The following is a 23,893-nucleotide window of genomic DNA, read 5'->3' as shown; positions in this document are numbered from 1 at the left end:
CCCTTCTGCAACTTTTCATTTTTCTATTTTTGCCAGCAACTAATTCTTTTGCTTTTAAAATAATTTTTAATTGTCTCTTTCTTTGCCTCTCTGTTCAGCCTTGGTCAAATGTCTTTTTTCCCCATGCCTGCCTGTCTCTGCCTCCACACACTCCATCACATATGCATGTTTGACATGCACACTCCTCCTTTCTGCTGTGTCATCCAGTGCTACCTGTGAGTTAGCACAGTTAACTGTGGCTTTTGGTCCTGTGTAAGCACCAGGCCAAAAAATCATGAGGGAAAACATCAATGTCAAATATTGCTGCCTGTGGAAACACAGTATTGTAATAAAGTTCTTTGGTGTACACATAAAACACAACATACAAAAATCTGAAAACCCAAGGCAATAGATTTAAGAAACCTGTGCCACCAAAGTGACCCCACGTAACGAATGCTGTGAAAAACAGCAGCTCCCAGCCCAACCCTGCACCTCTCTGCTGGAGAAATCCCCTGCATCTCTGCTTCAAACACTGGTGACTCCAGATGCTTCCAGAGATTCAGTCACCAGACACCACAGGTCCAAACAAGTGCCCAGCACCTTTCCACAAACATGCCCTCATCCCAGTTCCTGTGTTTTGTTCTGCAGGTCTCACCTTCAAGCCAGAGGCAGCACAGCAGCGGGCAGGCACACTGCCTTGAACATCTCTGCTTCTGAGCAGCACCGACAAACTCCAAAGGGTGACCTCAAAGTTCTCCATGGGGTTGATGAGCAAGGTGACTGAACTGACAAAGTTTAAGAGTTAAATGCTGGCGTATGAAATTTAAAGGAGTTAGGAGAAGGATGGGAAAGTAGAAACCTATTCTGGATACAAGAGATGCCTCTGCGTAAGTACATGTCTTTTTTCTGTTAAAATCTCTTATTATATCATCAGTATTACTGCTTGGGCTGCTTTTTCAGCAGAAAGAAGCTGCTGCATAGACAAACGTTCTTCCGACAGCAAAAAGAGGTACAGAGATGCAGCACTGCTTTTGTACAGAACTGTCTTTTTAATACCACTCTTCAGCCATAAGCGGTTGAAATCCGTATTTCTGCAGCAGAATACATTACTTACGTCGCTAAACTTGTGTCAATCAAACCTCCAATTCCAGCAGGATCCAGTCTGTATTACAGTGCTTTTTTGCTGGCCGGTAAACAGTGCACTGGAAAGTCAACATTTTCAACCTCCAGTTTTCTACTTTGACTCTACAATTGAATATTCAGTGTCCACTGCGTTGAACTGAATCCAGGCAGCCATTATCAAGATGTCCCAATCTCCCAGTCTAAAGGCTGTTAAAATAAAAAGGATTCGCATTGCCTTGCTGAACAGAAACAGGGAAATTCTGAAATGTAGACCCAAATTATCCAGATTCATTTAAAAAAAAAAAAAAATCCAGATGCAAATAATTCCCCTTTTTCACTGTTTACTTTAGAAAAACTCAGTTTTCAACTCCTGGTTTAAATTCATCAATTAATGCAAAATTTATCCCCCGTGTGTAGTTTCGGAAATCATGACTAGGAGACTGTACATTTAAAAGAGGCCAGCTAGGATCAAAAGATTTTATCTTTACTATTAACTCATTTTAATCCCCTGGCAAAAAAAAGACTTCCTGGCTGTGTAGTGGCGTGTGTGAAATGAAATAATGAAATCAGCACAGTCCCAGCTAGCACCACGATATCTGACATTTAAAACACCACAACGTTTCAGACAAACTGGCAAATTCTTCAACAGAGAGAAAGGACTTTAATGGCCACAGGGGAGGAATGAAATCTCACCTCAAAGGCCAACTCTCCTCTTTCAGGCACAGGTGAGATTAAAAGCCTGACACAGAGATTCTGCACTACAGCACTTGGAGGTGCCTCAGTTTTGTGGGTATTTTGCAGATATCCCTTGCTAAGATCTATAATTTGTGTGTCTTTCAGAAAAACTATGTTCAGCATTAATACAGCTACATTCCACTTTAAAGAGCTGCAAATGAACATGTTCCAGGCAGGGCTCAGAAAGATTCTTCCCCTCATACTTTTGAATTTTTTCCTAAGAGATTGAAAAAAAAGAAAAAAGTGGAGCAAAGTAACCTACAATAGTCTTTAAAACCTAGCTTACTATCTGGAGGGAAGACTCTAAGGAACAAATAGCATCATCTAGAATTGTCTGAGGAGCTGAAAGAAAATAACTTTCGTTCATTTGTATCTTCTCTCCCAGAATATTACAAAATATACAAAGGTTGGACCCATCAGGTTCCACACACTGCACATCCCTCCGTTCCACTGCCTTTTAAAATAACACCTGATGCTTCCCTTGCTCTGGCATCCAGATTCCAGACATCCCACAGCAGTGCCATTCCTGCTTTCCACATACCAGGTGAAGTTCGTTCAGCTTGATTTGCAATCCTGTGAGATCCAAGACAAAAGAGGCTTCAGTGACAGAGGGCAGGCAGGGTAAGAATGGTTTTTAGCAGGGCCTTACACTGAATGAGGTCCTGCTAGAAAGACCATTGCCCTTTCAGGGTAGGCCCCGACAGAATATCAGGATTGTGTACACTCTGACAGGACAACACCACTGGAAACACACACCAAATCATGACCTAGCACTGGCTGGAAAAGGAAATTGAGATGCCCCTCTGCCACACAGACAACAGAAAGCTTGACCATTGTGGCATGAAGAGCCTCTACAGGCTCTCAAGACTCCCCAGCGCCTCAGTCCCTGAGGGAACAGGTTTGGCCACACTGCTGGCACAGTGTGCTAGTTAAGCCTGTCACCCCTGCAACTGCAGGCAAGGGTCTCTCACAGGGTCCCCAATGTCTTTTGAAACCACGGTCTCCAATGAAATCACAGCACCAGGCTGTGCAAAATGCTGCCCTGTCTCCTACAGGGCACCACTGCTGTCTGTGCTGCTGCAACCCCGAGCCAGTGGAAGTCAGTCGAGCCCATCCATACAGTCAGTTATTAAAAGATAACCCAAGCTGTGCTAAAAGGCAGCAGCATCTTTAGCAGATGGTGATACAAAGAGCCACTTGAACTTCTGTACCTTTTCCTCTGTCATCTGACAGTTACATTGCCAGAAGGGAGTGCAACGACCGAGGCACACCATGCTCCACCAACCACAAAATGGGACAGAAGCATCACGGAAAAAAATTGAGGAGAGGGTAAAATATCATCTGAACACAGGAACGGGACCATCATTTTAACAGTGTCTTACTGCTGTTTGCCCAAGCAAACAGAGACTGAGTGAAGGTAATTAAAAGCAGGACTGACAGATTTCCCCAAGGACACACAATGAACCAACACTACAAGAAATAGGAAAAGATGTACTTAAGAGAGAATAAAACAATTTTTTTCCTTGAATGGTGAAAACACAGCAGTTAAGGGCAGCTAAAGTACATGCACCCTGTACAAATAACACACTGTTTCTGCCAACACAATATTTTACCTTTCTCTGTCTGGGAAGCACTGACTGCAATATAACGGAAATTAAAGAAGGGATGAAAATAAACATCTTTCCTAATGCACAGTGCATCATGAAAGTCAAATCCTGTTAAGCCTTGACTGTTGAAGTAATCCTTACTCATGCAAAAAATCCCAATTAATTCATCAGGGAAAAATGCTGTATTAGCCTAAAAATCTGAAAACCAGATGAATGTAAATGCTTTCTTCACATGAGGTCAGTGTTATCCAATAGACTGGATCCTTCAGGACAGTCCATTAATTTCATGAAGAACATGTGAAGCTTAAAGATGCCAGGACTCTTTAGCAAGACACTGAAGTATTGGGGCCCAGCAGCTGAGCTAAATTTGTGTTTGCTGAAATAAAGCTGTCTCCTTCCGTCCCTGCTTGGATTAAACAAAAAACAAACCCAAGATATAAATTATAAAATTCCCTCAAAAGGCTTTTCTCAAGGACAAGCGATTTCTCATATATAGGTCACCATTTGACTCCTTCAGAGGAAAAAACCATGCGGGCAGCAGCGGCTGTTTCAATGTAAGGAATGGATTTCACTTTGTGCTGCAAATGTTTGCAGAGTGTCCTCAAAAAAAAAGAAACAAAAGAAAAACCAAAACGTGGGAAACAAGAAAACATGATGCAATAAGCCATGTGAGGCTGTGCACAATCAAATTACAGGAGGTAGCATTTTCCAGCGGTTCGAATCACAAGATATTGCTTCTATTCTGGGATGTACCTGGCTTACAGTTTGACCTTGGGTAATAAATGACATGCACTCTCTCTGGGCATCCCTTTCTTCATTTGTAAAAAGATGCAGGGTTTGGTCTGGCAATGTACTAATTAAAATAATTCTGTACTAGGCTGGGAATATTTATCAAAGGACACAAATTTTGCTCAAGCTTGAGTACATATAGACTAGAAATCATAATTTTCCTCACAAAGGAACAAAATATTTCAATTGCAAGCTTTTAAAATCTTTTTTTAAATTAAAAAAATTAAATTTGAATTTTAAAATAATTAACAGTGTGCTTTATTTCTTGCACTATGCATTTAAAATTACGACATATTTGACAGAAGTAATACTATAGAAGGACATCATCTTATCAATGAAAACATCAGCAAGGGGTTACAGGACATGTTTTATTGGCAAAACAGCAATTAACCCACCTGCTAAATAGATTCCTCTGTAAGTGCATACCTGTGCTTATCTGTGGGGATGTTTAACTCTTTACAGCTGCCTTTAGTATGATTTTTCAGCAAGCAAACAGAGGAGAGCTCTCCCCTTCCTCACGCTGCCTGTGAGAGGTGATTGCACTCACTCTCCCAACTGTTCAGCAGTTGCTCTCAGGGATGTAAGACAAATAGAAAAAGGCATTAAATAAAGCAGCAGAGTGCAGGGTGCCACCTCCTTCTGCTGTTGTGTCACGACACCATCATAAGCACTGACATGGGTGCTGGACACACTCCCCCAGTGCAAACTGAACCAACAGGGATGGCTTATTTCTCCATGAGAAACCACCTTCAGGCAGGCACTGCTGCACATAGGATTGTGATGTCTCTACAAAACTTTCCTGTCATGGGAAATGCCACCAGAATGAAAAGTTCGGCTATGGTTACACATAACAGAACCATGTTTATGGTGATGGTCTTCAGACAATCCTATACAAAGAAACAGCATGCTTGCTATGCTACTTGAAATGCTTAGCGTGGTAAGAATTCTAGTTGAAGGCAATCACAGTATTTAACTGACTTAACATTCTTCCTGGCTTCTCTGAATACCCTCGAGCCTCCTGAGACCTCCATTAAGCGAATTTCCTCAGACTCCAATTGCAGTGACTAGTATTGGATGGGGCAGAGCCACTGGTTTTTACATCATTTATTTACTTATAAATAAATGTTGCTTCCTCTCCTGGGAGGGAAGAAAGCCAGAAGCATATGAACTTGCAAATCAGTGATTAACAGAGGAAACACAGATTGGACCTGACAAGAGGACAGGGGGAAAAAAAAAAAATCTACCAACTGTCTGGTCAGATACCACACTGACCACTTAGTTACAATCACCACAGCAAACACAATCAGTTGCAATAATTGTAATGCCATAATCAGTGGAAGCTCTGAATTGTCAGCTAAATTGTACTGACAATGACAATGTCTAGGGGTAAAGTCCCAATCACTGAAACCAATACTATGTTGAACCATAACCACATCTCAGGTTTCCAGGAAAAAATCCCCTGCTCTCTTTCATGAAAAGCACCAAAATACACGACCAGATTTCCGGAAGTCTGAATGCTGGGGTTAGCAAGACCAAATGCCCCTCAAAACCTGGTTCCTCGCTGACAAATTACAGCACAGCACCGCTTAGTACTACAGGGTTCCTCACTCTGTTTTACTCAACGCTATTTCTTTTCTTACCCACTTCATTTTACGGAAATACTCTTGAAAAGCCCGGGGTGGCTTCTGCCAAGTAATTAACCACCTGGCAACCAACAGCTGCTGCTCTCGGCGTGCCCCGGGATGCAGCGCTCCGCTCCACAGTCGGGACCCCATCCCGCTCCCGCTGGCCAAAGCTGCATCTTTTTCATTTCGGGGAGGAGCGCTGCGGAGGAGCAGCTACCAGGGAAAGCCCCCGCTTCCCGGGGGCTCTTCCTGCAGCTGGTCCCCAAAGTGCAAGCTGCAGATGGCCGCGGCACCGCTACGTCCCCATCTAGCACCGAGGGCACCGGCCCGGCCCGGCAGCAGCGCGGGAAGCCGCCGCGGGGAACCGCCCCAGCTTCCCGGGGACCCGCCGACGGCAGGGCCGGTGCCCCCGGGGCTGCTCCGCTGCCCCCGGCCCCGCCCTTACCTCCATGCCCAGCCGCTGCTTCAGCACCAGCGCGGCGCACAGGTACCCGGCGCGGCCCACGAACAGCTCGTCGGAGCCGCACTCGAGGAAGGAGAGCGGAGCGCAGACCTCGCTCAGCTCCCTGAACTTGCCCAGCGGACGGGCGTAGTCGGGCAGCCCCAGGGCGCGGTAGACCAGCGCGGCCACCGCGTACACCCCGGCGCCACCGAGCAGGAAGGCGGCACGGGTGTCGGCGTCGGCCTCGCCGCATCCCTCCTGGTAGCGCAGGCAGGCGTCCACGACGCGGCGGGCGGCCCGCAGGTACGAGTCCCGCGACGGCGCGAACAGCGGGCACTGCGCGACGTGGTACAGCATGTAGGCCACGCCGGCCACGCCGCCGTACAGCCCGCCCGGGCAGCCGCGGGGGCCGCCCAGGGGCGGCAGCTCCCGCAGGATGCGCTCGATGGTGGCCGTCACCAGCGGCACCGCCGCCTCCCTGTCCGGCGCCGCCGCGGGGCTGCCCGGGTAGTCATCGAAGCGGTTGGCGAAGCAGCGCTGGCTCTCCATCCCCCGCCGGCACGGCCGCTCTGCGCAGCGGGGAGCGGCGGGCGGGAGCTGCCGGCCGAGGGGGCGGAGGGAGCGCGGGGGAGGCGGGCGGGGAGGCAGCGAGAGGCGGGAAAGGGGCGCTCCCGCCGCCCGCGGCTGCCGGACGGGGCGGGCGAGGCGCTGCTGCCGCGGCGGAGGCGATGGGTGGTGCTGGCCGGGAGGCCCCGCGGAGCCGGTCCGGGTCCGGCACAGCGCGTTCAGTGCCCGCCCGGCGCCCCTCGCCCGCCGCCGCCGCCCCACCTGCGCTCGGTGAGCGCTTCTCGGCGGCCGCCCGGGGTGGCTGTGGCTGACCCGGATCTCCGGACCTCCGGGCTAAGCCACGCGAGGGGCCGACCCGGTTCTGGTGTCCGGCTTTTCCTGCCGTGGGGTTCTTCCACCACACAGGGAAGCCAGTGCATCATCTTTGCCCGACCCGTCTGTGTATCCCCTGCATTTTCTCGGGGGAAAAGGGTTAATTGGGTTTTCCATGTTCCCCCACCCCGCTGCTCTCAGGGATGCTGCCGTTTGGCTCAGGGATGAATGCTGGGTCTGCTGGAGGGATCCAGGGGCTGGAAGGGTGGCCGGAGAGCTGCAGAGTTATTCCTGGCCGTGGAACGGCCCCTGAGGGCTGCTGCAGCCAAAGCTGAAGGATGGAGCCAAATCCAAACGAGGGCAGCCCGAGGCCAATTTACATGGGAAGCTAAGCAAGTCCCCAGCAGACCAGCGGTGGCACAAGGCCATCTTTGGCCCCTTTCCTTCATGCATGAGCCAAGCAGAGCTTATGAGGAACAGAAAATTTAGGTCACTGAATAGATTCCAGTTAAAAGAAAGAAAAGAAGAAAAGAAGGAGAATCATGAAGTAGACATTAAGAGCAATTCTTTCATGATACAAATACACAGTTGTCGCTTCTTCCCCTGATGATGGGAACTTCTGCAGCATAAGTGAATCAAAGATCTGTGACTTATGGGCACCTGGTAATCTCTGGTACTTTCTCAGGAGATGCAGCCTCAGTAATTGAGGACCTTCCCAAAGAAAGGTGGAAGGAGCAGCTTGCTGGAGGCTCCAGGCAGTAACCAGCAGCTGGCACAGCAGTAGCAAGTGCCAGAGCACTGTCCTTTGGATATCGAAACACCTTTATGAAGTTGTGGCTGTCTTCTCTCAGCTTTGTGCTGGCCTCTTGTTTCAGACAAATGCTTTCAACCCTGTGGAGCTCCTCACTTGCATTTTCACACCTTTTTGATTCAACTCACCTGTCCTTTCTCTTTCCTTCTTTTTTATGGGGTTTATGATCTGCTTAGAGATATTTGCTTTCACCCTCTGATTTTGGTTTCTTCACTTCTCTTCAGTACCATTTTGCCATGTTTACATTCCAGATACCTGCCCAATAGTCTGTGTTTGTGCTGTGTTCCCTAAAGCCCCATTTTTCTGGCTTATTCACAATCGTACCATATGTGGTTTGTACCACACAGACCTTGGCAGTCTAGAACATTAAAAATGAGAAAATGCCCTGCAAATGGCTAAGATGTCTCATTCATATGTTATTTTCTGTCATAAACTGGCTTCTGTTGGCCCATTGATAGAGTTGAGGGTGTAGCCAAAGGTTTTCCACCATAATTTCTGTTGGTTCTAGAAAAGTGTATTCCCTAAAGGCTTTTTTTAAGTTAAAATTTGGGAGTTTTATTTTTCATTCTGACATAATTTATTTTACAATTTGGGGATGCTTGCTTCATCTATTCAATCTTATTTTCAAATTGAAAAGGCTCTCTCATTTTGAGAACCTCAGCAAGAGGAACTGGATCTCTGCCAGTTTCAGCAGCAAAGGATTTAAGAAAAATATAGACTTCATAAGAAAATCAGTTGGGTAAGCAATCTACAAGAGAGTCAAAAGGGAGTCAGTAATGACATACCAAAAAGGAACACCTTCTGTGCTCTGGGGAGTCCTCTGTTGAAATAGAGCTTAGCAAATGCCACACAGCAATCGAGCAAGAAATGAGGATGACAGTTTCTGCTGTACTTCTTTTGTATGAGTATTAAAGCACCAAAGCCAAAGAGAGAAATACATTGAAAAAACACATGCTTCTTATAGCTGCGAACCCCCCAAATCTTAAACTGCTCATGTGTTCATGTACAAAAGCTTCATGCTTTCAGATTGTGCTCTGTATCTTTTTCTCTCAAACAAGCACAAGTGCAGTCCTAATACAAAAGGGAGAGAAGTAGGGCTGATTTTCAGGTATATTCAGGTTTCAATATGGGCCTTTAGCTTGAGAATAAATGTGAACTCCCCTCTCTCACTCCTCTGCACTGCTGCAGCTCCTTGGTTTGTGTGCTTTGGTCATGCTGTACCTCCTCTTTGCTCTATAGATCTGATGCCACAAGCCAAGGAACAGGTAAAAAAAAAGGATTATACAAGGAAGGGATATGATCCTGGTGTGGTGGGTGGAGGAGAGAGCTGGAGACTCGAAGCTGCTTGTTTTGTTTTAGTAAATCCACCATTCTAGAACACATATTCTGGAGATTGGCTTGTTGTATATATTGATAAAATGTCTAATCATAGAATGAATAGGCCTGGGAGGAACCTTAGGATCTAGTCCCACCCATGCTCAAAGTGGGGTCTATTGGTGTACTTGTTCATGTGTGCTTGTTCATTTCTACTTGTTTGTTTACAGATCCCTTCAGGGAATCCAGGCGCCTGCTATTTCCAACAGAGCACAGTAGTCTGTCTTCAGCTGGTGTGTAGGGACTGGAGGCATCTCCAAACAAATGTCTTATGGATTAGTCTGTCATTTGTCTTGTATACTTTTTACTGATGCAACAGTTTTGTATGCCTTCAGGATTTTGGGATACCCACGTGGCTGAAGTTTTGTTCTCACCCAGAATTCCACATCTCCACTGAGCTGAAGGTGAACACTGGGCTCTGTACAGAGGCTGAGCTTCAGCAACAAAATTGTATTAAGTGGTGTGAACACATCAACAGGGTTGTGCTAGAGGGTTTTCAAGGCTGGTTTGAGCAAACCTGCTATTAAACCCAAAATCAGTTCCCACTCTACCTATCAAAATCAGCCCTCAGTATCCTTTACTGCCCAGTGCTGCTCTTCCCTCCCCAGAGAGTTTTGCCACTGCAGATCAGCTTTGCAGTTAGCTCCTTTCCTGCCTGTAGTGGGTTGAACCTGAGTTCAAGTCTTTTAGACTAATGGACAGTCTTTTAGACTAATGACGCTTCTCACAATTTACAACTTAAACCCTGCAGAAAGGTGGGAATTTCCTTTGTTCCAGCTTGCCTGCCGAAAGGTGGGGGGGCCTCCAAGCCTCTGGGCCCCGCTGGGCCAGGGCAGGACCCCTACCCCCTTCCCCTTTTCCCAACGCTGCAGCACGGACCCTGGGTTGCTGGAGGGGGAACTATCCCAGAGCAGCAGGCAGCTCAAACCAGCCATGGACTGCTCACAGCTCAAACCAGCCATGGACTGCTCACAGCTAAACCCATCCGGTGCGGCTTCCTGCGACCGGCCGCGTCCTTCTCCTCTCCACGCGGAGCCAGCGGGAGCTGGCAGAGCCTCCTGTCTGCAGCCAGCACACTTCGTGCTGAACTGAAGAGGACACCATGCAGCCAGCAGCACAGAGGGAGAGAGGCTTCCTCCATCGTAAAGCCTGAACAAGAACACCCTTCAACATGGCAGCTTCACAGTCAGAGAGGAAGAGAAGTGAGTCACGTGGGACGGAGCTGGAAATGGCGACGGGAGAAAAGAGGGCGGTGCCGCGATTCTCGCGTGTAGCTTAAAAAAACTTCTTGCATGCTATGGGAAGAAACTGTAATACCACAAACTGTTTGTCTCTTTAATCCATTTGAAGTACATGGGGGGATGGAGAATTCACATGTGGCCCATGAAGATTGTGAAGAGTGCCTATGCCAGGCTATACAGAAGCAGTGAGAGGCTTTTAGAGACTTGTGGCGAAGAAAGCCTTTGTGTTCAGGCCAAAATAACTCATCCTTAAAAAGATTAATAACCCCATGTGATGGCCCATGTTTGGCAGTGTGAAGGAACTGTGAGATTTTGCATGGGAGAGATGTTTTACACCACAGCAGATTGTTTCTTTCCGGGCGGGTCTGCTGTTGGTGGCAGTTTGGGAACCACGTGAAGCAGAAGAAAACCGTTTTCTCCTTAAGCATAAGAGAGAGACTTTTCAAGAACTGCAACACTGACTAAAATCCCATGTTCTGTTATCCTTTTCATGAGTTGGGTAAAAGTGAGAGAAGTGCTGGAAGAGAGGGGAGGTTTGCTTTAATTTCTTGTCATTTCTTTTTACTTTTAATTCTATTCATAATAAAACTCTTTCTTTGTACTGCAACTGTTTAAGTTTGAACCTGTTTTACCTTGCAGCTCTCTAGTTTTCCTCAATATTTTCTTATTTTCCCCTTATGGAAATAACAGATTTCGTGTGCTTGGCACTTAGCTGCGTCAAACCATGACACTGCCTGGCTGGGCTTTGTCTACACTCCTGTCCAAGGGGCTTTGGGTTTACAGGGTTGCCTCCATCACGGCCCTGCAGTCAGTTCACTTTTGATGGTCAGCTGGCCTTGGGGCATTTGGGAGAAAGGAATGAATTAGGCTGAGCTGTTTCATGCCCACATTAGAAAAGAAGTGTTTATATTTCCAGTATTCTCTGTTGAGGGTTCTTTTGGTGAGGGGGGTGGGGTGGGGGGTGGAGAGGTTTGAGAATTATCACTGCACTGGAGAGATCATGCTGGTAGCCAAAATTTGGAGTAGTCTGATCAGGAGTCATGCAGTGGAGGCAGCCCCAAGGGTTTCACAGCATTGTTATTTGGTAGCCACAGTGCCCCAGCAGTCTCTGGTTGCTCAGTATATTCTGGTTTCTTACCACAAGTATTTTTTTATTTCTCAGGTTGAGCTACCCTGTCCTGTATGGACTCCACTTACAAAGCTACACAAAGGTTTTGTGGTTTTTGTTCTGTGACGATCAATTTACAGTGATATGAACACGTTTTGAAAATGAAGTGTTCTTGGCATTGCACAACAGAATCTCTTTTCCTAAGTCAACCTTTTCTCCTTTTACTTCTGTATAGTTGATAATACAATTTCTGCATAAGCTAAGTTTTGGTGCATGTATTGCAATTTCATCACAATGAAAATTACACATCAGAAGAAGACAGGGCTGCACTGAATTACCTTTTGCTCCAAGAGCACAGTGAATTTTTGTTCACTGCTCAGATTGATAAAATTTAGTAATTTAACAGGAGTTTAATTTCTTTGAGAATTTGTCTTAATGACCAAATATGGTAGAAATTGGCCAACATGAGAAATTATGGGATAGTGGGAAATGCTGAATAGGTACTTGTACAGTTATGCATGGCTCTTCCTTAAGAGACTAGACTAGAAGGTTTTGGGATTTGTTTTGTGGCAACTTACAGATTTTTGTAACAAGATGCTGAAAGAGTGGGTAGATGTACTCGTTGCTTACATAATCGATTTTTATTACAAAATGTCACATTTTCCATTTGGAGAGATAGGCTAATTTTGGTAAGGGTTTCAGCTTAGGTAAGAACATGACAGCTGTTACAGAGTCTCTGAAGAGAATATTGCATTTTTCAGCATCTTTATGTAGAACTACCTGTGATGAGTGAATCACTCTTCAACTGTTGAAGCTGAAGAGTGCTGCCAGGGCTTTCTGCAGAGCAGGAAGTTTGAAATTCAGAGTTTTGGCTTAACTGGTAAAACTCTAACTTCAACATAGCCTTACCTTGACCCTGTCCTGACCTTTTTTCCGTAGGCTTTGTAATCCCTAGTGTTTCTTCCCTTGGCTTGAACCTGCTCAGATTAACAGGATGGTGGAACTCTTTTCTCAGACATGTCTGTCAAATCCACAGTTTCTTTGTCCAGCAGGTTATTCAATTTTTTTTTATGTCCAAGGTGATTTCTAATGAACACAAGTACTCTTGTATGCTTGGAAACCAGTCATTCATCTGCATTTCTCTGCATGGTTCTGACATTGTCTGATAGAATAAGGAAGCAAAGAATCCCTCTGGACACTCTATTGTTGATACTTAAACCAAATACTTCTTTTTGTCTCACTAATTAGTCTGCCAGTACAACGTATATTTTAAATTCTAAATTTCCTTAAGTGCATCTTTTCTACAATAGATGTCAGTGTGATATCCAAGATTTTAATTGTAACATTTTTGTCACAGCCGGAATTTGGAAACATTTCAAAATACAGGAAAAAAAATCAATATCTGAAATCAACTAGTACATTTTGCTATTGCCTTGGTGTTAGCTGATCTCAATAATTGCTGTGATGGAAATAATAGACTTTTATTAACAAACCATGCCTCTACTCACCAGGGCAGGGACCTCACCAGGAGGTGATGAAGGGAGCTGGGGACAGTGACTGGGCCCTGGGCACAGCCACAGGCACTGAGGAGTGGTGCAGATTGTTGGGATTTCAGGCTGTAACACTGAGAGTGATAAGAAGATATCCTGCAGTCTTGCATACAACTAATGATGATAATAATGGTTTTATGTCCTTGAGGAAAGATAGCACCTGCAGAAACAAGTTATCCTTTAATGATATGCTAAGGAAGTTAGATACATGATAATGGAGATGGAAAATTTCCAACTTCTGAATCATCAAAACTAGTGCAGCGTTTGACCTTCTTTAAAATTTCCATCTTGGCCATGCTTTGACCAGGTCTACGTCTCTCAGCTTGACATATTTCACAGTGCCAGGTGATATGCTGTGTGTTACGTGTACACATACACAGTCACACACAAATACAACATTGTCCATAAGCAAAACCACTCTCAGGTGTTTTGGTGTTTGCTTGATTGTTTGTTTTGGTTGGTTTTTTTTTTTTGGTCAAACTAACAAAACCGTAAACAAGGCTAGGTTTACAAAAATGAAAACTTTAATATGAGTTTTTTCCCGAGAACCTTCTATCCCAGCTGTTTTCCCTAAGGAGTAGGCAGCTTAGGTTAGGGAACACAGAGTTATGTAAATTCACACAGGTCCAGCTTTGTGCACCTGACAGCAGGCTGGTCTAGATGCTTTTATACACCTGCAGAATACTGACTGCTCTCCATGGGATGCTGACGCATTACACGTCACTTACAGCTGCAAACCTAAGCAAGCACAAAATAACCTGACTTTGGATGTATAGTTATTTTCCACTCAAGGAACGAAACAGTTGGCTTAACTAACATTGAAAATTAATGAAGTTGATACTCAAGATACTGCAGTCTCCTCAGGATTTTTTTTTTTTTTTTGGTTGACACTTTTTAAAGCTCAATTCACTATATAGGACGACTGAATGGCTGAAGTTGGAAGTGTCCAGCCTCAGTGTGGTCCAGCTCCCCTCCCCTGCTCAAGCACGTCACCTAGGGCCAGTTGCCCAGGACTGTGTCCAGGTGGCTTTGGAATATATGAGCACAGAGATTCCACAACACCCCTGGACAACCTGTGCCAGTACTCAGACACCCTCCCAGTAAAAAAGTGTTTCCTGATGTTCAGACAGAGTTTCACGTGTTTCAGTTTGTGCCTTTTACATCTTGTGCTGTCACTGAGCACTGCTTAAGAGATCTGGCTCTGTCCTCTTTGCGCTTTCCCTCCGGGTGTTTCTCTGCACTGTCCAGGTCCCTCCCTGAGTCTTCTCCAGGCCAAGCAGTCCCAGCTCTCTCAGCCTTTCCTCATGGGAGAGGTGTTTCAGTCCCTTTAAAATCACAGTGATCCTTTACTGGACTCTCTCCAGTAGCTCCATATCATCCTGTCCTGGCGAGCCTGGAACTGGACACAGTGCTCAAGTACAGGTCTTGTTCTACTTAATTTTGACAATCCATAGAAGTTTGCTTGTTTTTTATGTAAATGTTGTAGCTGAACGGAAAACAGGTCTCAGAAGAGAAAATAATTAAGGAGGCCAGAGTTTACTCTTAGTAATCCCGAAACAATGCATAGAATGCTTCTTTTTAAATACAGTGATGATATTTTCTTTGGAAAGTGCCAAGAACATTTCAAAATCAATTTCTGTTCACATTCATTTACAGCTCTTGCACTTATTACACCGTCTGTCTTCATTTCACTGCTCTATATTACTCTGATGGGATGCATAGAGCTCTGCTGAACTGTGCTAAAGATCCATCTGTAGCAGTTTATACTATTTTGCATGTTAAGCATCCAAGAGGGATGTAACAAATATTAAATGTATTGTACTCTGATTTGGGTTTTTTAGTAGGAGCAAGTTTTATGGGTATTTTGAAGTTATAAATTAAAATAATATGAAGTATTATTGGACTTTGAACAAAAATGTTTTGCTTTATTTTTGCACCCTCAAATGTGTAAGCTATGATCAAGGAAATACTTATATCTAGGATTTATCTTGCATGTGTGAATAGTCCCTCACTGCTGTCAGTACTCTTCACAACATCATGGTCTAAGTTTGTTTCAGAATGCTGTTAAGCATTTTTGTTTTTCTAGTGTTTGATTTTCAAATAGCTTTCTTAAAAAAAATAGAGGCAGAGGATATATAAAAATAATTCACAGCTTCATGAATTATGCAGGGAAACATTCTAGTTGATAAGGCAAAATGTTCAGGTACTAAGATATAAATTTGGATGGGATATTACAAAATTAGGCTCTGATTCAGTAAACCATATGGGTCAGAATTTTTGCTCACAGGCTTGATATAAAAAGCTCATGCTTGAGTGGATCAGACCTCTACCGCTCTGGTACAAGATTCCCCCCTTCCAGCTTTCTGTAAGTTGAGATTTCTCTGAAGTAAGCAGAATAAAGGCTGTATAAAGGCCATTTAAAGCCACTTAAGGCTTCACAAAGTGATACTGAATGTCTGAAAAAAACCTACTGTCTTTCCCATACAAACATGGTTATTAAAACGTCTCTGTGTAAGGCAGATGATTCAAATTCTTCAATGATGAAAAAGGCAATGTCGATAAAGGAAATTATATGTATGTAATATTTATGCATAAACTTACATTATATATATATATGGATGTATATGATCAAATTTGAAAATAAAACTTTTTTGGGGGGGTCTGAAAATAATTTTAAAACGGAGCCCTTCCTTTCTCTGGTTATTACCTTTATTACTGCACCTCATTAAAAACAAACAAATCCAGTTATTCCTATTCATTTAGTGCTTGGTTTACTTGCAGGTTTCCACCCTGCAGTTTTAAAGCCAGCCTTTTTCATGCCACAGCATTGTTTTCATCATTTGTGCAAAGAAACAGCTCAACAGTATTTTTTAGAATCACAACTTGTTTAGAAGGGTGTGCCTGCATTTGCTGCCTTCTCTTGCTGCTCTGTTCCCCTGTTCCTCTTTTCAGAGCCAAATTATGAAGCAAAGCCATCAGCTCTCCAAGTCAAGTACTAATACACAGTTCGATGAGAAGCCTCTCCTTTGAAAGGGATGCTGGGCTCGGTCAATAGTCACTGCAATAAAAACTTTGTGCTTGGAGTGCAGCTGCTGATGCTGGCGGGGCTGGACTGGCTGCCTCTCTGGATGCCCCACATTTGGATGTTTGTTATTCACTGCACAGTGACTTTCACAGATGTCACTGCTTGTTACCTACTGGGGAGAAATTGAACCTCTGCAGGTTGGCCAGTGTACAAACTGTTCCCTCTCTTTAATGTCACTTCGCCTTCCAGTCCACGCTGGCTCTGAGGCTCCAAGGCCCAGCTGGGGTGCTCAGTCACATGTTCCCATATCCACCTTTTAGATTTAGGCATTGTTGTGCTCAGCAGATGAAGTTAGCTTTCAAATATTTCTTCTGATTAGAACAACTCTATCTCAGTAGGTGATCAGCCTGGTGTTTTCAGGGACTCCCATTTGCATTAAGGTCCTGAACTCCTGTTTACATCAAGGTCCTGTTCTTGCATAATGTTTCCTGGAGCTGCATCTGGATCAACCTTGGCTGTCACTCCAGTTGCTTTTCACGGCTTGGGTAGTTAAAAAAGATGGAAAACTAGTGTATCTGACCTCATTGTACACAGGAATTTTCCACTGGCATTCTCGCCACCATTGTCAGAGAGAAAGGGTGAGAGAGGACATCTTCCAAGCACTTTATGGCCCAGTGATGACCTCTTCCTAAAGTAGCACCTGAGTAACTTCTGGAACAAGGTAATGAACCTCCTACTCTTCCAGCCCCATATCGATACCTGGCACACACGTCATGGAGAGCATGGACACTGCTTGGTGTCAGACTGGAAGTGGGCTGGGAAAGGAGCTCTGTGGAACTTGAGCAACATTTTGCTGCTGACATTGTATGTCCTTGGATCCCTGTTCTTCACCCTATGGCCCACAGATGTGACTGTTAAACATGAGGTTGGGACAGAGGGTTACATGTGTTTGTAACATTATTAGTTAATTCTTTGTCGGTCCCACTTTAATCCATGGATGAAAAAGAAGGTTTCTGAAAAGATGTCTCTGTCTCCAGCACGCTGCAGAGGGGAAGACAAGTTCTGTAAAAGGTGATTCGCCAGGTGCAATTTTTTTCCATCACCAAAACCTCTCCCTGCCTTGCTTTGTTAAAAGTTTACACTCTTTGGTGCTTGCCTTGCAGGCCTAGAAAGGTTTTTCTTCTCCCAAAGAGTTCCAAGCAGAGGATGAACAGGCACTCTGATCACGGGGCAGAAGGGGGTGGTGCAGGAGTGAGGAAATTTTGCTGTGAAATGCCACTGCCTCAATTAGTTTATTTTCTCCTCTATTGTCCTGTAGGCTGTAAGAAAGAGGGATGGCAGCTGGACCAGCTGGCAGTTTCTGGGGAAAGGTTGCATCTAGAAAGAAGGAAGACATGGTAAAGCATGGCAGACAAAACAGATGTAGCCACGGGCAGGGGCAATGTGACATGAGCCAAGTGTATCCGTGTCACACTCAGTGTGTGCCACTTGACAGGTCTTTCACATCAGGCACAAGAATCATGTGGGATTTTGGAGCCTGTCCCTTAGGGCAGCATAAGAAGGATTAAAGACTTAAAATTGAGCCCTTTTTGTTTAAATAAATTCAAAAGATGCTTCCTTTTTCCAGCACTTTCTCCTCTGAGTAAGTTGAGGTTTTATGGTTTTAGGAATTAGTAATATCACTACCAGCAGGTGACATAACTGAGATAAGAATTCATAAATGCATTTGGAACAAACAACTCCCTGTTACTGAAAATAAGATCAGTTATGTGATTAAAATGAACGCAATCAAATTTGAAGCTTGAGGCGCTGCAGCTAAACAAACATATCTCTAATCAGCAAATTATGTCCTTCCAAGGAACATTATAATTTCAAAATGGAGAAACTACATTAAAACTGCCTTCTTTAGTGAAGGAATGATTATGCAGCAGTATTTACATAGTCACAGATAGCGTCTTCTAAAGGGAATCCGCGGGGATTTTCCCGATCCATCGCCACGCGTCGCACCTCAGGCTCTGGTACAAGGGCGACCCCTGGCGGCCAATTCCCGCAATGGCCGGACCGGCGCGCGCCGTGCGATTCCTCAAGCGCGCGTGGAAAATCCTGGGAAAAGCCCGGCTTCTCCCTTAGGAATTGGCCGCTGGAGTATTTCTAATACAGGCCTCGGGGAGTTAGAGAGCTGGGGAAGGGAAAAGGAAGGGGAAGAGGCAAGGGAACAGGGAAAGAAAAACAACAAAGAGGGAAAAAAAGATGATTTACGTGTTACATTTTATGTTTCTCTTTGACATTTGCACACACAAGCAGTTTATTATCATTTTTACAAGTTCACAGAATCAAAGAATCATTAGGGTTAGAAGGGACTTCTGGAAATCACCCAGTCCAACCCTCCTACCCAAAGTGGGGTCACCTGGAGCAGGTGACACAGGAACACATCCAGGTGGGTTTTGAATGTCTCCGGAGAGGGAGACTCCATGGCCATCCTGGGCAGCCTATTTCAGTGCCCTGCCAGATTTGACATAAAGTTCTTCCTCATGTTGCGGTAGAACTCCTTGTGGTTTTGTTCACAGCCATTGCTCCTTGTTCTGTCACTGGGTCACTGTACAGAGTCTGTCACCATCCTCTTGGCACCTGCTTTGTGATATTTATGAGATCCCCTCTCAGTGTTCTCTCCAGACTAAACAGGCCCAGCTCCCGCAGTCTCTCCTCATAAGAGACATGCTCCAGACCCCTCCAGGCCATTTTTGTGGCCTCTGCTGGACCATCTCCAATAGCTCCATGTCTCTCATGTACTGAGGAGCCCAGACCTGGACACAGCACTCCAAATGTGGCCTCTCTAGGGTTGAGCAGAGGGAAAGGATCCCCTCCCTGACCTGCTGGCCACACTTCTCAGTGCACCCCATGATCCCATTGGCTCTCCTGGCTGCAAAGACACACTGGCAGCTCAGGGTCAATTTGTCACAAACCAAGACTCCCAGGTGCTTCCCATTCCCAGCAGAGCTGTTCTCCAGCAGATCAGCCTCCAACCTGTGCTGGTACTTGGAGTTATTCCTCCCCAGGTGCAGGACCCTACACTTGCCCTTGTTGAACCTCATTAGGTTTCTCTCTGCCCAACTCTCCAGTCTATCAAGGTCCCACTGAATGGCAGCACAGCCTTCAGGTGTATCAGGCATTCCCTCCAATTTTGTATCATCAGCAAACTTGCTGAGGATGCATTTGATCCCTTCGTCCAGGGTTCTATGTTATTCTTTCCTTTGAGGCATCTTAATTAGAATGCCAATGATGTTATAGGATAGCAAGACTCTCCCAGAATTAAAAATGCATATTGCATTTTGTTTACATGCTGACATGTCCAATGCTCCCAATTATACATACAAACTCTGGATGTCTTGAAATTTGCTGTGTTTAATGGGGATAGGAATGAAAATGCTTTTCATTTTATTCTGCAGCTTACCTGTATGATAGTGCACAGGGAGCTGGTATGCCTGCTTTCAGGACTGACATCCATGAAGATGACCATGAGACCATACTCAGGTCCCTTGACACACGAGACTATAAAAGTCAAAATTTAATAAATATATGAAAGACTAATAATACTTGCTTGCCATGGAAGTTTAGTCCTAAAAGCATTTGTTTGGAAATGACATTTTTACTATTGTTTCCTCCTCCTCCTCTCCCTCCTTCTCCTCCTCACTTTCCTCACAGTTCTTTCCTCACAGATCCTCACTTCCCCTTGCAGTATTTTCCCTCTCCTCACAGGCCTCCCCTCCAGCTCCACCGCTGCCAGGGTGGGCCAAAGACACAGCTCTGCCTGTGCCTAGAGTGACTTCTCAGCTGCCTGGGAGACTCAGGCAATGCTCCCACTTTGGAAGAGGAGTGAAGGGAGAAAAGTAGGAGATCTGTGTACACAAGGCCATCTCCCAGCACCCGAACTCTGTTCAGAGGTGTCTGAGCCTCCAGCTGTGAGTCAAGATTCGATGGGCAGAAATAGGGAATGCGATGGCTTCCATAGGCCTTTGGGTGTTCACTTTATGGAACAACCATCCGATAAAGAACAGCTTGAGGAAAAGACCCTGCAATGCAACTGCTGATTTCAGAAGCATCTTTTGAAGCAAGTTCAGAGATGTTCCAGGGCATGGGAAAGGATGCAGGGAGGAAGAGATGGCAAGAGCACCAGGAGAGAAGACAGGGAGGTGCCAAGTGTCTAAGGACAAGTGTAACCACTCTAAACATCAACTGGAGCACAAACTTCATCTCTTTGCTACAGAGGGGAGATGGAGCCAAGGGGCACCATCCCCCAACACAGTCCTGCCCAGATCCTCACAGACACTGGATTTCTCAAAGCAAATCAACGATTTTATTAACAATGGACAAGGGGGAAATCTCTTCTGTGCCTCCTGGCAGGGGGAGCATCACAACTGGGACCATTTGCAGAGGCTGTGCAGGAAGCAGGGACTTGGACTCTGTTTGCCTTCTCAGGTGGGAGAGGAAGAAGCACGGCACATTCTGTGGCTGCTGCTCCCCATGGCTGCAATGGTGTCAGCAGATCCTCCGCAGCGCCCAGCTCTGGTGGAAAAAGTGCACAGTGACTGGTCTCAGGGGCATGAGCAGCAGGCAGTCAGTGATGTTGTTCTTGCAAGTGCTCAGGACTTTGTAAGTGCTGCCAGCTCCCATGGCTGGATGCAGCCATCAGAATGCTGTTTGTGAGAAGGACAAGGTAAAAGCAGTGAAGGTCCCTACCTTACCCAAGGGCTTGTCCTCCTCCTCCATCTGCTCCTGGGCACTCCAGGTGGTTTTCCCCTGGCTGCCACTGTCAGAACCAGCTCTCCTCTGACTGGGCAGCCAGTAGATCCCAAAGAGTGTGAGGATAATTTCTACACAGTCCCAGAACCACCACTGCTGGCAGGCTGAGAGGAGAATGCTCTGCTCCTGCATCCTCTGCTCCTCCATCCTATGCTCCATCTTCTGCAGCTTGGCCATCTCCTGGCTGCGCTGCTCCTCATGCTGCCTCAGGAGCTCTTCCGTGACCTTCACTGCCGGGAGATCCACACTCAGTGTGTATTGGAAGATGCCTGCCACCATCAGGATTTTGGTGATGCTTGCAGCCATGGCCTGGAGGAAGAGGAGGGAGAGAAGGAGCTCAACAGGGCTGGGTGACGGGAAGATGGTAGCTGGGGCAGTGGGAGCAGGAGATGCAGGGTCCAGGGATGGGTGGGAGAGGGGGTGCAGAAGCCTGGAAGCAGCCAGGAGAAGGTTGTGGAACTCCCTGGGGATGGGGGCACATCCCCCTGGGCACTGGCTGTAGCTGACAGCCCTGGGCACCTCTGCGCCTGGCTCTGAGGGAGGCAACTGCCGTTCCCAAAACTATCTCCACAGCCCCTGCACCCTCTCCTCAGACTTAGAAGCTCCCCCTGGGTGCTGGTGCTTCTTGTGTGTCCCTTAGCCCAGGCTTCCTGTCTCCTGCTCCACTCACTGCTGCCCAAGCCACACTGCAGTGGTGACACTGCCACAGAGGGCATCTGGGAACATGTCGCCTTTTGTGTCAGACACCGGAGACCCACAGCGACACACTACCCCGACAGCTGGGGCTTCGGATGGAACTCACATGGAACCAGAGAGTTTATGACCTTTGGAAGAAGGGGCAGCCACTCAGGAGCACTGCACAACTGTTGTGGGGTTGTGCAGGGAGAAAATCAGAAGGGTCAAAGCCCAACTAAAACTTAATCTGGTTATATATTAACTGCCCTATTAGAGAATAAAAATGTTTCTATAAATTCATTAGGAACAAAAGGAGGGCTCAGAAGAACCTCCATCCTTTATTGGATGGGGGTGAAATATAGTGAGAAGGTATGAAGAAGAGACTGAGGTATTTAATGCCTTCTTTGCCTCAGTCTTTAGAGTAAGGCCAGTTGTTCTCCATGTACCCAGGCCCCTGAACTGGAAAACAGAGATGAGGAGCAGGCAGGAAACAACACCTGGGCAGAGGCACCCAAGCAGGATGCAGGCACTGTTAAACTCACTGTTCACACAGACTAATCAAGAGTTATTCCCAGCTGCCCAGTCACTTGAGTATTTACAGTGTTTCTCACCAGCCAAGTCATCTCCTGGTTGGGCTGTTCCTCATGCTGCGTCAGGACTTCTTCTGTGGCCTTCACTGCCTGGGCATCTGCCCTCAGCCCATATTGGAGGATGGCCAGCACCAGCAGGATTTTGGTGATCCTTCCTGCCATGGCCTGGACGAGGAGAAGGGAGAGAAGGGGCTCAGTGGAGCTGGGTAGCAGGGAGATGGTGGCTGGGGCAGCGGGGTAGGAAATGCAGGGCCCAGGCACAGGGCACATCCCCGCAGCCCTGAGAGCACTGGCCCCGAGGGCAACACCTGCCCTGCCCGAGGTGCTCTCCACAGCCCCGCACCCTCTCCCCAGCCTCAGAAGCTCTCCCGGGTGCTGGTGCTCCTGGCCTGGCCCCCGCTCAGCCCAGCCTTGCCCCGCCTGCCGCACTCACCGCTGGCTGGAGCCGCACTGCAGCGGCGGCACCGCAACGTGCGCGGTGTGGGGACGTGTCCCCTCCGATGTCACAGACACCAGGGCTCCATGGCCGCACCCCGCCCAGCCAGCCGGGGCACTGGATGGAACTCAGGTGGAATTCGGATGGAACCAGAGTTCATGACCTTTGGAAGAAGGGGCAGCCACTCGGGGTGACTGCACAGCTGTCATGGGGTTGTGCAGGGAGAAAATTGGAAGGGCCAAAGCCTGACTGGAAGTTAATTTGGCCCTAAAAGTGCCCTAAAAGATAATAAAAACTGCTTCCATAAGTACATTAGAAACAAAAGGAGGGCTCAGGAGAATCTCCAGCCTTTACTGGATGAGGGGAAACACAGTGACGAAGGAAGAGAAGGAAGATCTGAAGTTCTTAATGTAAGGCCTGTTAGAGTACTCTGCTCTCCTCCCATGACAAGATGACCCACTCAGCAGATGAGGGAGAGTTTGTGGGTCCTGATTCCCTGGAGTTTAGTGAAGCCTTTGACACCATTTCCCACAGCATTCTCCTGGAGATGGCTCCTGGCTTGGACAGGTGTGGTCTTTGCTGGGTAAAAGACTGGCTGTGGGGCCAGGCCCAGAGAGTGGTGGGGAATGGAGTCACTTCCAGCTGGGGACAAACACCAGGGGTGTTCCCCATGGCTCAGAATTGGGGCCAGTCCTGTTTTCTGAGCAGCAACTGAGGGAGCTGGAGAAATCGGGACTTGGGGGTGACCTTGTGTAAGAGACGGTCCGAAAATCCCTCATCTGCCTCACGATCATCGCCGAAGACAGAGACTGAACACAGCAGTCCTGGCCTGGCTGAGGTGGGATTGTCTGCCAAGTGTGGCCTATGGGTGTGCCCACTGGGAACTGGTACGCATTCCTGAGGAAAATTAGTGCAGGTCACAATGGACTGCGCCGTTCTTGCTGCCCAGGCGGGAAGGACTGCACCGAAGCGGAAAGGAATGACCTGTCATGTACATCTCTCCGGTACACCTGTCTTGTACGTCTGTCCTGTACCTGCTTCCCAAAGCAATGGACCCCATAACAATGGCTGTAGATTTCCCAACCTCTTGGCCAGTTGCCCCTCG

General features: G+C 46.7%; 2 protein-coding genes across 3 annotated transcripts in view; both read right to left on the bottom strand.

Annotated features, from left to right (window-relative positions):
• The window catches only part of LANCL3 (LanC like 3), a 39,117-nt gene extending 32,206 nt beyond the window's left edge, over positions 1-6,911 (bottom strand). Inside the window, exon 1 of the mRNA XM_039552066.1 lies at positions 6,303-6,911. Within this exon, the coding sequence (XP_039408000.1) occupies positions 6,303-6,848 (546 nt within the window). The 5' untranslated portion in view covers positions 6,849-6,911. The remainder of the gene's footprint in view (positions 1-6,302) is intronic.
• A 13,707-nt stretch (positions 6,912-20,618) lies between these two features.
• On the bottom strand, positions 20,619-23,284 carry LOC109143933. Of its 2 annotated transcripts, XM_039558960.1 has the most exons (4): positions 22,786-23,284; positions 22,374-22,517; positions 21,025-21,396; positions 20,619-20,850 (listed from the first exon to the last, which is right to left on the bottom strand). In XM_039558960.1, the coding sequence occupies exons 2-4, from the start codon at positions 22,512-22,514 to the stop codon at positions 20,824-20,826; spliced, it is 540 nt and encodes a 179-aa protein (XP_039414894.1). In that variant the 5' UTR covers positions 22,515-22,517; positions 22,786-23,284; the 3' UTR covers positions 20,619-20,823. The 2 variants fall into 2 exon arrangements, with proteins under 2 accessions (XP_039414894.1, XP_019138274.3); XM_019282729.3 differs by lacking the exon at positions 22,786-23,284 and having other exon boundaries at positions 22,374-22,666.
• Between the last annotated feature and the right edge of the window lie 609 nt (positions 23,285-23,893).

Source organism: Corvus cornix, chromosome 1 (genome assembly GCF_000738735.6).
Source record: "Corvus cornix cornix isolate S_Up_H32 chromosome 1, ASM73873v5, whole genome shotgun sequence".
NCBI classification, from domain to species: Eukaryota; Metazoa; Chordata; class Aves; order Passeriformes; family Corvidae; genus Corvus; species Corvus cornix.
The sequence above is the reverse complement of the archived record's forward strand: the minus strand, read 5'-3'. Positions and strand labels throughout refer to the sequence as shown.